The sequence below is a fragment of the Notothenia rossii genome, assembly GCF_949606895.1.
Source record: "Notothenia rossii genome assembly, chromosome: 8".
NCBI classification, from domain to species: domain Eukaryota; kingdom Metazoa; phylum Chordata; class Actinopteri; order Perciformes; family Nototheniidae; genus Notothenia; species Notothenia rossii.
Window position 1 is genome coordinate 18,146,875 of NC_136906.1, and position 12,905 is coordinate 18,159,779.

Consider the following 12,905-nt stretch of genomic DNA (forward strand, 5'->3'; position numbering starts at 1 on the left):
CCATATGAGTAACCTGAATCTTGTGTTTTTCCTGGGGTCATGGCAACAAAAGCCGGGGGGGGGGGGGGGGGGGGGGGGGGGGGGTGCACCTTTGCCCACAGGGATGCAGAACAGTATACAGGTAAGGTGGGGGTTGTTTATTTAATAAAGCCAAAGATAACTGTTAATGCTTTTGGTAACACATGTTTATTTCTTACTTCATAAAAATGACATCACCGCACCTATTAATCAATTTCTCAATCAAACCTGCTTCATTTAAAGTTTGTATAGCAAAGCATACAGTGAAGTAATGCAGCGGGGTTGCAGTACATCATTACACAGATGACGTCTGTTAAAATGCTTACAAATGTATTTCGGTAAAGATTGAATAAAACTCAACCATACATGACATTTAAGCGAGGACTTTGGCCCAAGGTAGGTTATTTTGCTCTTCTTTAGCGACTGAAAGTAAAATACAGAGATGCTTATTTCAGCTGGTGAATCATGGGTAAGGGCATCATTAACACATCAATTATTACTTGTGGTAAAAAAAAAGAAAAAAAAGTCTCTGCAGGATGATCCATTAGAGCCATTTCAGTACAGATCAATGAATGTGATTAAATCATATTAATCATTTTCTTTTATAAAACATCAATAAATGACTAGGCATAATGAATCCTACGCAAGAGACTTTTGGATTAAACCTCTCAAAACATTCCTCTGTAGGAACCATATGTTTAGAGTCAAAACATTGCATTGGAATTATATGTTATTATATTTATTTGAAGTTGGCTCAAGGGTCAACCATAAACTTATTATCATTAATGGATCCATGTTTTATTGCGTTGTGGAGAAATCAAGCCAATGCCATCACTCAGGTCTAATTGACATGATGAGGAGCTATTACTGTATTGATCCACCTGGCAAGTGGCACTGGATCAGCTGTGGCCTGTATCGACCTGACTAAGTGGGTCCACAGACCTCTGAGGGTCAGGCAAATGTTAAGGGGATATTACCAGTTGTTTGTAAAGTTAGATCTCGTTCATCTTAAGGTAAAGCAAAAGCAGCATTTGGAAAAGTAAAAAATAGGGGGGTTTGAAGCCAAGAAAAAGTGTCATTCTGTAAAAAGAAAGGATACCACCCTTACGCATAATACCCGTAAAAACATTGTGCTTTTAGAATAATGTTAATGTACTCAAATAATAATTAAAACTTGATCATGAAATGTTGGGTGGGTCATGAATAAACCTGGTTAGGCAGCTAAGTGAGTTAATATCATAACAATAAATTATCATAAAATAGACTTCTGAACTTTTTACACATCCACCAAATACTGTACACACACTGTATAACAATTTCTCCAGAATGAAACACAGACAAGGGACCAGCAGCAGTTAGTTATCATAGTTTCCCTCTCAGTCCCAGCCGAAATCATGGCCGGTCATTCGGTAAAACTGTCTGTTGTAGGGTTTATAAAAGTCTCTTAGCCTCTGGACCACCTCCGAGTCAATATTAGGATGGGTCCTGCCTTTGGTTTTCCCCAGGCAGTGCGGCTTGCTGTTCCCCTCTGGTCTCTTAAGGCAGGGGAAGCCCTTTGCTGGGTTAAAGTGGAAATGCTTCTCTGTTACCACCCTCCTGAGCCCAAGAAAGTCCTGGACGCGAGCGATCTCTCCTGCGGGGTCGCTGATCAGACGCTCTCCGCTGACAAACAGCAGCTGCTCTGTGGGGAAGTACTGGAGCCAGCGCTCGAGGTGCTTCGCATACATGCCAATTTGAACGGCGCTCCATGTGGTGTCGATCAGACCCGCTGAGATGTTCTTAAAGGTCAGGCTCTCGAAAGACGGGATGTCCGGCTTCTTGGAGCGAGTCTGGGTGTAGTCTGAGATAGCCCGGGTGACAGGATCCCGGACCACCACAATAAGCTTTGTGTCTTTAGACATGGTGTAGATTCTTTCGGGGACCTCCTTGGTGACATAGTAGCTGGGGGTCTTCTCCATGGTCAACTGGCCTTCTGATGACTTTGGCATTAATTCCCTGCAAAAGAACACAAACAAACTTATTTAAAATGTGTGTTGCAGGTATTCTATGGCATGCAAAACCAACTCTGTACACTGTCTTCTTTCCACTTACATTTCCCAAAGATATTGAAGTGACTGCTATTTTGTATATATTGATTGTTGTGCTTTTATTTATGTCTTAATGTCTGCATATGTATAACTGTGTCTGTTGATTGTGTGTAGGTATATACATATTTGTATACACATGTTTATATATATATTAGTATTTTTGTATTCGGGATTGTGGGAAACGGTATTTTGATCCCTCTGTCTGTACACACAAACGGAAAGATTGACAATAAAGTTGACTCTGACTTAATTTTGACTTGACAATTCAAAAAAGGTACCAACCCACAAAAGACACATAGAGGGAGATGAGATAAACTTTGATGCAGTAGCTCCATGGCAGGTTTAAAGTACTGTCAGGCTGAAGCAAGTCAATCATCATCATCAAGAAGACACTTGAAGACATCATGAGCAACATTAACAGTCCGTGAGTGTACTAAAAGTGACAGGGCCTGGTAGGTAAATCTGGGGTGCTATCAATCACTGGTGACAATGCACAGTTCATGCCTTATTCCAAAAAAGAAACCCTGAAGGAATACATTCATCTCCTGCTGCTGAATTTAATCTACCTTAAGACCTCAAGCCTCTTCAAACCCCACAATCCTCACATTGAAATATTCCACACCTTCATTACATTATACAAAGGGCGGTTTAACTGTGAATAGGCAGAATTATGCTTCTTAACGTCATGCCAAGACATATGACAGCGACTGCACCTTTCTCTTCATACTTGTCTGTAATGTTTTGTGAAATGTGAAGATTTGGAGGATTTGGAGCATTTCTCAGGACACAATGCAAAGCTTGGGAGCTGTCTATCCACATAACTGCACATTCTTCTTGACCCTGGACGTCTCTGGTTGATCATAATATAGCTTGTTAACTGCAGCCCTGACTGGATAATGGCTAAAGTGAGCCAAGGGGGATTAGGACTAAGCCAAACACGCTGGAGCATTAGAGGCTGGTTGACTGTCTTGTTGGCTGGCTGGGTGGCTTGTCTCGGGAGAGAGAACGAGAGAGAGAGATATGTGGCCACGATGATGAGACTCAAGGTTAAGAAGTTAATCCATGAAGAAATACATGTGATCACACAAACTCCTGTACAGCTGCATGAAACCCAAATGTTGTTTTTTCAAGACTGTGTCGGAGCGGCCCGCCTCTACGCAAACTGCATTTTATATGAAATGGTTTCACATCCATTCCAACAATATAACAATGTTATTCAATCCACCACAGACTGCATACTAAAAAATTAGACTAACCGAGTATTGACCTATTTACAATGTAAACCGGGTAAAATGAAATAATAAACTCATCACCAGCTGAGAACACTTCCGCATGTTACTACTCTTGTTGGGGACGGATGCTTGTGAACACAACATCCCTCATACATGTTTCATTGCCTTGAGATTCACGCACTCAGGAGACTCAAGAGATTTATTTATTATCTGCATCAAACTCACATTTCAGTCCCTGCAGTTCTTATCTCTTACAAATTCAACCAAAGCCTTAAAAGTAAAAGCAGTGTGCAGAAATATTGCTTCATGCTAAAGATGGAAATTAAATATACGCCATTATTCAGAAGCATCAGCCTCCCAAACATACCTCATTATAGTGTAAATCAGTCAACTGTAAATCTTAAATAATGAAAGAATTTGGTAATATTCTCATGTTTTGATGGTAAGCTTTTCATCTAAATCGAACAACGGGAAGCGGAGGAGTCATTAAAGTTATTAGAATCATTTTCAACCATATGTTGGTACACTCACAAGGAGCATTAATATCTCTCCCCAAACCCAGCAGCTTTCATCTTACAAATGCATGTGGTGAAAACAAGCGGAAAATGGTCTTTGCTGAGCAGAGCACTGGGAAACAGCTAATCATTATGGGGAAATTATGCATCACCCATCGCTCATTAGTGCACACAAGAGGTTCCCTTACTTATGCAATTTCACCACCTTCTGCTCTTTCCCATCTTTGGAGGCCTGAGGCTCTACACATGTATTCTTCTCCCTGAGTGTCTTAGTCACCATTGTATGTGGTGGAAAAAACACACACCTTGTCAAGGTAATAGGTGTGTGAGACACAAACAAATCCATCAGAACCCACTTCAATTATCCTCAGCATCTCTTGGATACACACAAGTGCAGCACTGTAGGCCTGTCCTCAAGGGACATACAAACTTACTACCAATCAAACGTTCCACTTAGTCCCCGAGCAAAACAATCTGTGTAAGAAGAACATGTATTATTCATCTTAACAGAGATAGAGCAGGGGAGGACATCTCTGACGGAACGAGGAGGGAGAGAGTTGCCTTAGGGGGGCAGATGTAGCAAGCTTTCACCATTTGTTCTGCTTAATAAACAATGTCGCCTGGAACCAATAGGTTTCAGTGTATCCTCATCTATCAATCAGCCATGGAAACGCGTCATCATTCAGCTTTAAGGTAGTACAAAAAAAGCAGTCCTTTATCTAGAATTAAACCACAGCGAGCTGACTTTTACCCCTTCACAGATGAAGCATGTTTGTATTGGACTTCATAATGCTGAAAACACATAACATGTAATTGAGCTCTAAAGTCATAAAGCCAGGAAGCTTCTAGAGTGTGTACCTATACTTAGTGCACTAAAATGAATCTATATTGATGCTTGGGCATACAGATAACCCTCCTCTGCTCTAACTTGTCGTGTTAAACTCACATGAGAACAGCAGGGTCTGAGGAGATAACAGAGGGAGGCTGAGAGGAAGACTGCTATTAGAATTAGATAAAGCAAGAGAGGAAGGACTGGAATGAGCAAAGAGAGGATTAGATGGAATCAGGTGCACTGTTGGAGGATGGAGACAGCATGGTCGACCCCCCTGACCCAGAAGCCTAAGTCGAAGTTTTAAGTCGCTGGCCACTTTGGATGCTGTGTCAGCAGTTTCCTGCAGCGGAAGCACAATAATATCACCCTCACTGCAGATATAAATCCAGGAGCAGTTTGTTGCATAATCTTTCTCTGTTTTGTCTGCTGGGCAGTCAGGTGTGTTCATTAAACTGGCTGCTGGGGAGACAGCGTTTGAAATCTGTTGCCTTGTTTACATTTACCGTTATCAGGAAACAGGTTCAAAGGTAAGGAATTTACAACGTCGCTGCGTGTGGATTTGTGCTCGACTGATGGATGATGCCCTCAATGATGAGTTCACCGGAGTAAGTAAGGTGAAAAAAAATTCCCCAAAAACTTTTTGTATCCTGCAGAATTCGGCCTGACTGACTCTAATTGGCATCTATATTTCAGCTTTTCAGACCACTGTGACAAGGGACTGCTCCGGAAAAAGACTCATCATTATCTAATGTCATGATGAGTCCTAATCTCACACTGCAGCTTTAAGAGGGGTTGAGCTACTGTGGGAAACATTTTCAAAGACAGGATGAGAGGTGGTGGTATGCAGCCACTTGTACTAATCAGACAGTATACTGTGGGATGAGTTCCAGACAGAAATAAAATAAAGAATGCATCTTTAGTGGAGGCGTTTGTGGTCATTGCAGCTCATCTTATCATGCGTGTGAAAGTCATCACCATCTCGCCTTGAACTCAGGAACTTCTCATATGAGGTCCAACAGCGTTCAGTATCTCAACAGCATTCCTGAACAACAATGATTATTACCGTCAGTATGCAGAACTCAAGGCCACCTGGCTGCCTGGGGAAACAGGCCCAGTTTGAAGAGAGGAAGAGGAGGAGGAGAAGGAAGAGGATAAGAAACAGTGTGTGGGAAATTCCGGCTTCCCCCACACAACTGTCAGACTAACATTAACACATAGCTATTTGGAAAGTCGCATTAAGTTGTGTATGGAACCTATTTTTCAGGGTTGTATGGCTGAACAACATAAACTGACAATGCCAAACCACTAACATTGGATTTGTGATGAGGATCCATATTGAATGGAATCAATATCAGCATGTATGGATGTTTGAGGCTATTGAATTAAAAACTGTGTTAAAAGACATATTTAGTGAATTTAAGAGAAGCTTAACCAAATGGTGCAAAAAAAGTGTCATTACAATGAGTTTCCCTGTAAACAGTTTGTTTATGTCTGCTTCCTTTCCGAAAGACAACTCAGGGGGGGAAATTACCAGGTGTGACTCTGACTTTAAAGATGAGGACAAATATTTGTAATATTTTTATACACTCCAGATGAAGCTGATACATTGCGTCATATAGTCTAATTATATCAATTGAGTCTGAATACAAGTTTAAATGGAAAAAATCTGAAAGTTAGTAGTGAGAGAAAATCAGTTTGCCTGACCTTTTCATTCCAGCAGCACTATCACCAGAAACCTCAAAATTGGCATTAAGAAAGCCACAAAGTACAAAGGAAAACTGAATAAGTGACTTCAGCAAAATGCTGAAAGACATCAGCCTTGTCGAACAATGACTAACCAATATAATTGTGTGAGCTTAAGTACAGTTTCTTGGAATAAAGTGTTGGACAAGTTCTGAACGAACAAAGGAACGAAAACTGCCTTCTGTGAAAAACTGAAAGAAACAGCTAGCCTAGAAAGAAAAGAGAGAAGGTGACTAACGCAAATGTATTCCTTTGACCAAATATGGTTATATATATAAAAAAAACAATGTAAAGTAATAATCTAATTTTCGACTACATTCTGGTACTAATACAACAAATAAGGTTGTTGTTATACAGTTAAGAGCAAAGTGATGCTAGTCAAAACATTTGGTCGACTACAGACGGTAATTTTTCGAACACATGTATTTCACTTTAATATAAACATCGGCATTAATTACTTTGTCAAAACATCCGCAATTATAATGTTAGAGTTTTATTAAAATAGAATTAGATGATCTATTCTTTGCATGAAATGTGTGTTTCCAACATATAGAATGATTGGTACGGTTGGGTAATTCCCAACAGATGCATGCTGGTCTCTTAAGGGAACTGCAAACGCAAACAAGACTTCAAAGAAGTAAACCAAAGATGGCTGAGGCAGATTGCTGCTAAAGTTGCTCTGACATGCTGTCAGTGAGTCTCTGCTGTGAAGAGAAAGATGGAAGCAGGAAACACATTCTCTCCGAAGATACTACAAAAGGGAGAGATGAGGAAGTCAACAACTCAAGGGGATATTATGGAGTGAACTTGTTTTGTTTCAGCATTTCCAAAGTGCTGTAATAAGTGCTGTGGTTTGACAAATTGCTTCAAGCTAAAGCCCAGGGGGTTGTTGCAACAAATTAAACCTTCAATCTTCAGAATAGGGAGGGGAGATGCACATTAACAGTATAACAGTATTGACAATCGAGTGGATTAATTCTAGAAGTGCTAGCATCATTTAAGTCTATCAGTTGAGTCTGAAATTGCAAGGTTTTACGGCTTTTGGAAATGTTTTAGGAATGTTTGAAACAACAATTAGCATATGTGAATGGTTTCTTTGATGCATCTCATTATCGACGCACATTTCCCTTCTTTTCCTGTCAGTGTGCTGACACATTAGTTTAAGCTGGGGTTTATACGTATATCTAGAGCTCTCTCACTTACATCGATCCCCCTGTGTTCTCGCAAAGGGCTAAAAGTGTTGAGCAAGCAATATTCCACCAGAGGACTTAATTGAACCTTCTCTTGGGAAAGACACAACTTTCCACACAGAGATCTGTGAAAAGTCAACTTTCAGGATAGAAAACTGAAGCGTTTGAGTCTTTTCTTGGGCAGGTTCCAATGAATGCTCTTTCTGATGAACTCCTGCTGGGCATCGTCAAAGGGCACTTTCACCCTTCTGAGCACATTTGCATACAAAGTGAAGGCAGAGAAAACATGTTTCACACTAATTGTCTGCTCCTTTATTGTCAGGGTTAATACAGACCTCAGGGGTTCTCCAGCATCCCCTTTCATTGAGCTCCATAATACTGTTGCGCTTTCTAAAGACTCACTTTAAATTTACTGCCCTCTATCTGCAACTGGCCGGCAGTAAGCTTCCCTGGGGCTTTAAGGAGGATTAGGCCTTCTTCTCTGACACCCTCAGTGAGTTAAGAAGGCTGTTCTTTGTTCTATATACGAAGCCTCAAGAGGAAAAACACAATCTCTGCAATAAAGTCACATCTAGTGTATATAACACAGAGGACCTTGATTTGAGCATGCATTCAGCAAATGAGCATTAACCTGCCAAAATAAGACCTACGGGAGGAAGTTATTAGAGAAAAGGCAGGGCCAAGGAGTTGCTGCCTTCTGTGTGAGCGAGCACAATTGTCTGCCTGCTTCTCCGTTTCTGCCGATGGCTGACAACGTGCTGTATTGTGGTGGGGGTCCCGCTGTGCAGGGGCCTCTCCGCTATGTGGGGCCTCCAGCAGGATGGACACAGCAAACCTCCAGCAGGACGGACACACCACTCACAGCAGATAAATAGCATGGACACAACTCAATGCCACCACAGGAACTGATAAGCCCACCCAGCGGACTGCTCCTCCCCCCCAGCTTCTGCACACCATTGGTCTGGGGGCAATGATGTGAAACATATGGGAAAACAAATCCACACACACCTTCAACTGGCTTTATGCCCTTAGCTTATCTTCAAGAGTGACTACTGTGCTGACAGGTTGCAGGACTAGGATTTCAACAGGCTTCAGAAAGATGCGCCATACTGCAAAAATACCATTTTATAAATGTTTACTTAGTAAGCCAACAAGTAGGTACAAACAAAATCTCCACTATCCACCACAAAACCCAGGTGAGGGATTCTTACTGAGCTTCACTAAATGATCATTAAAGAGATGACTCGTTTCGTGGTGCTCTGCAGAATGGGGTCAATCTTTGGCACAGTGCTCTCACTGTGACAACTCAAGCCAAGTTGTTTTAATTAGCCAGATCACTTCTCTGGGAGAGGAAGTCTTCATTATACATGTCTCAAGATTAAATCGTTTCCATTATTCACAAGCTGCCACTGTGAACAAGTCACTAGCATGTCTCAATTATATACAACCGCTTCTTTGATTGTTATATAACATTTTCATTGCATTAATGATAGCTTCTCCTCCTTCTCGGACATTACTCATTGTTAACTCGCATCGCTTACTCATGCATCACATATGTACAAACAGCATGAGACTTTGTGTGATAAGTAAAACATCTTTATGGAAAGGACAGTTTTAATGGGTTCATCTTGCTCAGTCTGTAGGGATGGACACAAAGACCTCTCTCCACACACTGATCATCCAAAAATGTCCTAAACCTGTCCGGAAATTCTTAAAGGGGCTTAAGCGAGAAGTCCTTTGAACAATGCTTCACTTCCCCTATTGTAGCTTTATGAAGCCTGCTCTGAAACAGTGTCTAGATCCTTTGACATAGCCTGTTAATCCCTCGGCTCAGTCTAATGGACGCAGCATATCTTATTAACAATGTGGACGCTCTGATGTAAAACAATTATTGGAAAAACCTTTTTCTGGGAACATTATAGGTACATATAAAGATCAATAATTTCTGTGAACTTAGTGAGTTTGTGATTTATTTCCACTAAGAGCAGCAAGTTGTGTAACTGTGCAGCTGAGTCAATAGTAAAGAGCTTTCTTATTGAGATAGTGAGGCGTGTATGGCACAAGGACAACAGTTGCCATGGCAGGGAAAACAATAAGAATGTTACGTCACACAATGTTGAATGTGTAAGCCGTCTCAGGTGCTAGATCTCTCCCTTTGACATTGACGTATATTTGATTTGAAGATCAAAACAAATTACTGCTACTGAATCAATACACAATAACTCTTAATCTTGAATAACGCTCCTGGCTGCTCTAGGGTGAGGGCATGATGCAACTTGCTGAGTCTTAACCATAAACCAGGGGTTGTTTTTCTTTCTTTAACTACATCAATAATTCAGGTCAAATCTAAATGGAAGCTCCGCTTAACCTTTTTCTACCTGGTGCCTCCTACTTGTCAAAAAGCAACAGCAACTCCACATCCAAGGACGGATGTAGAAACATTCCAGGAACTTTGAGTGAAGGCCATGCAAACAAGCAGAAAATCAATTGTGCTTTGCATGTAAACATGACTGATAAGAGTTGCATAAAATGCCAAACTTTATACAATTGTTGTCAGGTAGTGTTGACACCTATGTCAAGTATGCTGACATTCTATGGTTGATTGCACCTGCAGATGTCAAACTGTATTATTAACATGCAAACTGTGAACATCCTAAATTGGAGTTTAAAGTCACCTTTAGTTTACTGTCCTTTTTTTAATTGACCTCAACTACAGTATACATTACACTTTACTACAAAACCGTAATATACTATTGGATGAGCATTCTTTAAAGTCTTATGAGGTTTTACTTATCTACCATAATATTTGCATTTGTCAGTATTAGGAAATGTCTTTAATTGCATTGTAAAGTTTCATTAATGTCTCACTTTTTAAAGCTTTTATTAACTTATGTTATCACCTTGCAGTAGTCTTACAAATTGACTACAATATGATCCTATTCACCACCGGATTAACACATGTATGTTCTTACATTTAATTCATACTTATATCATTGTAGTTGAGAACATGTTACAAGACATATCAAGGTAATGCAATGCTGTGCTATGGTATAATAAGGGAAAACATTACTTTATAGGAGCAATGACACATTTATTTTAATTATTTGACTTCTTATTCATCTTTTTGTATTCTGACATACTGTTTTGTGGTTTCATAAGGTTACATCATACAAATAATAAGTAGATTAAAGTTGGATTTAGATTCCAGAGGAAGAGTAAAGATGTTTGTGTTTTCATTTTGTAAAATAGTTATGTTCCCAAATAGCCTATGTGGCACAAGATGGAGAAGTCCTTTTATTTAAACGGGTAAATTATGCAAAGTAGAGTTTACTCGGCCATCTATATCTGGATTAGTATACATAAACAGTGTTATACCTGTACCACTCCAGTCCCTTGTCGTAGTTGCGGTCGAAGAAGTGCGGCTCTGCTCCCACCGCTCGGATGTCTGGATGAAGGCGCAGAAACTCCAGCAGCGCCCGGGTCCCTCCTTTCTTCACCCCGATGATGATCGCCTGGGGCAACTTTTTACTTTCCGACTCATTGAGGAAACCTGACATGGCATTATCGTCCAACGCCTTCGCCTCGCCTCTAATTTCATTCCACTCATCTCCTCTGCTGTCCAAATCATTTTCGTTGTTCAGTAGGTCCCTGGAAGCCCCGACAGAGGAGTCCTGATTGTCGATTTCTGAATCGTTCTCGTGTCTGTTTACCAAGCGGTACGTCAGGTTAGGCACAGTTGAGCAGTAGCCAACACAACAATAAATCATATACACCCAGAGGGACAGCATTATGCAGAACACAAATAGTTTGTTTTTCACGTGGGATGATGGCACAACATGTAGATTGTGTAAAACCGGACTATATTCCATAGGACCACCGAGACAAAGTTATATTCCAGTTAACAGGCATTTTGACAAAGGTGCCTCACTCTTCGGATCCTGGACAAGCGGTGCACAATTTCCCAAAACACAAACTATAGCCAACATTCAAATTGAAATTGAAATGTAGGTTACGCCGGACGTTCAGCCCCTGCATTGGCTTCAGTTCTGTTTGGAGAATATTGAATGTTCAAATTCTTCATAGAAACGAGAAAATAAATCACAAAACAGGTAATGAAGATATCGCCAGGTGAGCAATACGCGCGTCAGGGACGAAGTTTGCCTCCCATCACTTGCTCTCAGTGTGTGTGCACTCTCAGAGGAGCACCAAGTTATCAACACCGGGCAACAGCATCAAGTGTGCCAGATTATGAAACACTACTTCCGGTATGGTCCTTCGAAGTAAATCTGGTGAAAACGTACGAAAGGCTCTGCTCACAAAAAAATTCATCCAAGTCCTACGAAAATAAGCATATGGGCCTTACAAAACGTGTATGTTTAAAGTTATTTCGTATGTTCATATACTCCATGGCCGAAATGTCCTGACATGATGTAGTCTGTTCTGTACAAAATACTTACTAACATCACTTTTATTTTGAAAGCAGCAAAGCTTCCGGTAATGTCTCTGTTTGCATACACAGTGTTAAAATCTGAGACCAAAGGGCGAATTACAGTGGAGATGCTATTCCTCCAATTTGAGCATGATTACAGTCTTTTTTATGACCGTAATACAAACATTGTATGACTTTACAAATCAAGAGGTAAAAATGTAAAATATATATTTTATATTTAAATATGATTGAATAACCAATACATCAGAAAGTCAAGGGAAGAGAAAACGTCTATTTTATAACAGGAAAATAAAGCATTTTGAGATTTAAAACTTGAAATCGATCATCCCAAAAGTCTCCATTTATTTGATACAAGGCTGGACGGAATTCCTGTGTTTTGAATGTTGGTTACAAATTGGAAATCAGATAATTTTCGAACTATAAACAAAATAGAGAAAAGAGAATGTCTTTGCCCAGACTCTTGAACTTTTGAAAAAGAACAAAAAAGTATCCCCAAACAACTGACCTATACTTGTGTTGAATAACTTAACAGCACCCAAACATCAGCTACAACAGACAAATAAATGACATGACTTGTAAATATCTGTCACGGATCAGCTGTTTCCTTTAACAGCTTCACACTTTTTCCTGTTGCTACAGGCTGAATGGTTGAGTGGGTCCAGGCTAATTGGCATCATAATCCTTCGTAATTGCCCTTGTTATCATTCCAAACAAAGTGAACATACCGTTCCACATAAACAAATGTTTTCAGTGCATTTTGGGGAATCTATAAAAGTTAATAAGTTACTCTTGAGGGGGTGGTGATGAAGATTTGTCACCAGGACTTTTGAAATGCCAC

General features: G+C 40.3%; 1 protein-coding gene across 1 annotated transcript; it reads right to left on the bottom strand.

Annotated features, from left to right (window-relative positions):
- Positions 1-167: 167 nt before the first annotated feature.
- Positions 168-11,822, bottom strand: hs3st3b1a (heparan sulfate (glucosamine) 3-O-sulfotransferase 3B1a). The gene is made up of 2 exons (XM_079641750.1): positions 10,993-11,822; positions 168-2,013 (listed from the first exon to the last, which is right to left on the bottom strand). Exons 1-2 carry the CDS (start codon positions 11,484-11,486, stop codon positions 1,395-1,397), a joined length of 1,113 nt encoding a protein of 370 aa, XP_079497876.1. The 5' UTR covers positions 11,487-11,822; the 3' UTR covers positions 168-1,394.
- Between the last annotated feature and the right edge of the window lie 1,083 nt (positions 11,823-12,905).

Bases quoted from the DNA above. Each gene is read 5' to 3' on its own strand.
- hs3st3b1a (XM_079641750.1), bottom strand. From the start codon at position 11,486: ATGGAATATAGTCCGGTTTTACACAATCTACATGTTGTGCCATCATCC. The intron at 2,014-10,992 runs GTATAACACTGT...GTTCTTTTGCAG, and splicing joins AAGGGACTGGAGTGGTACAG to GGAATTAATGCCAAAGTCAT.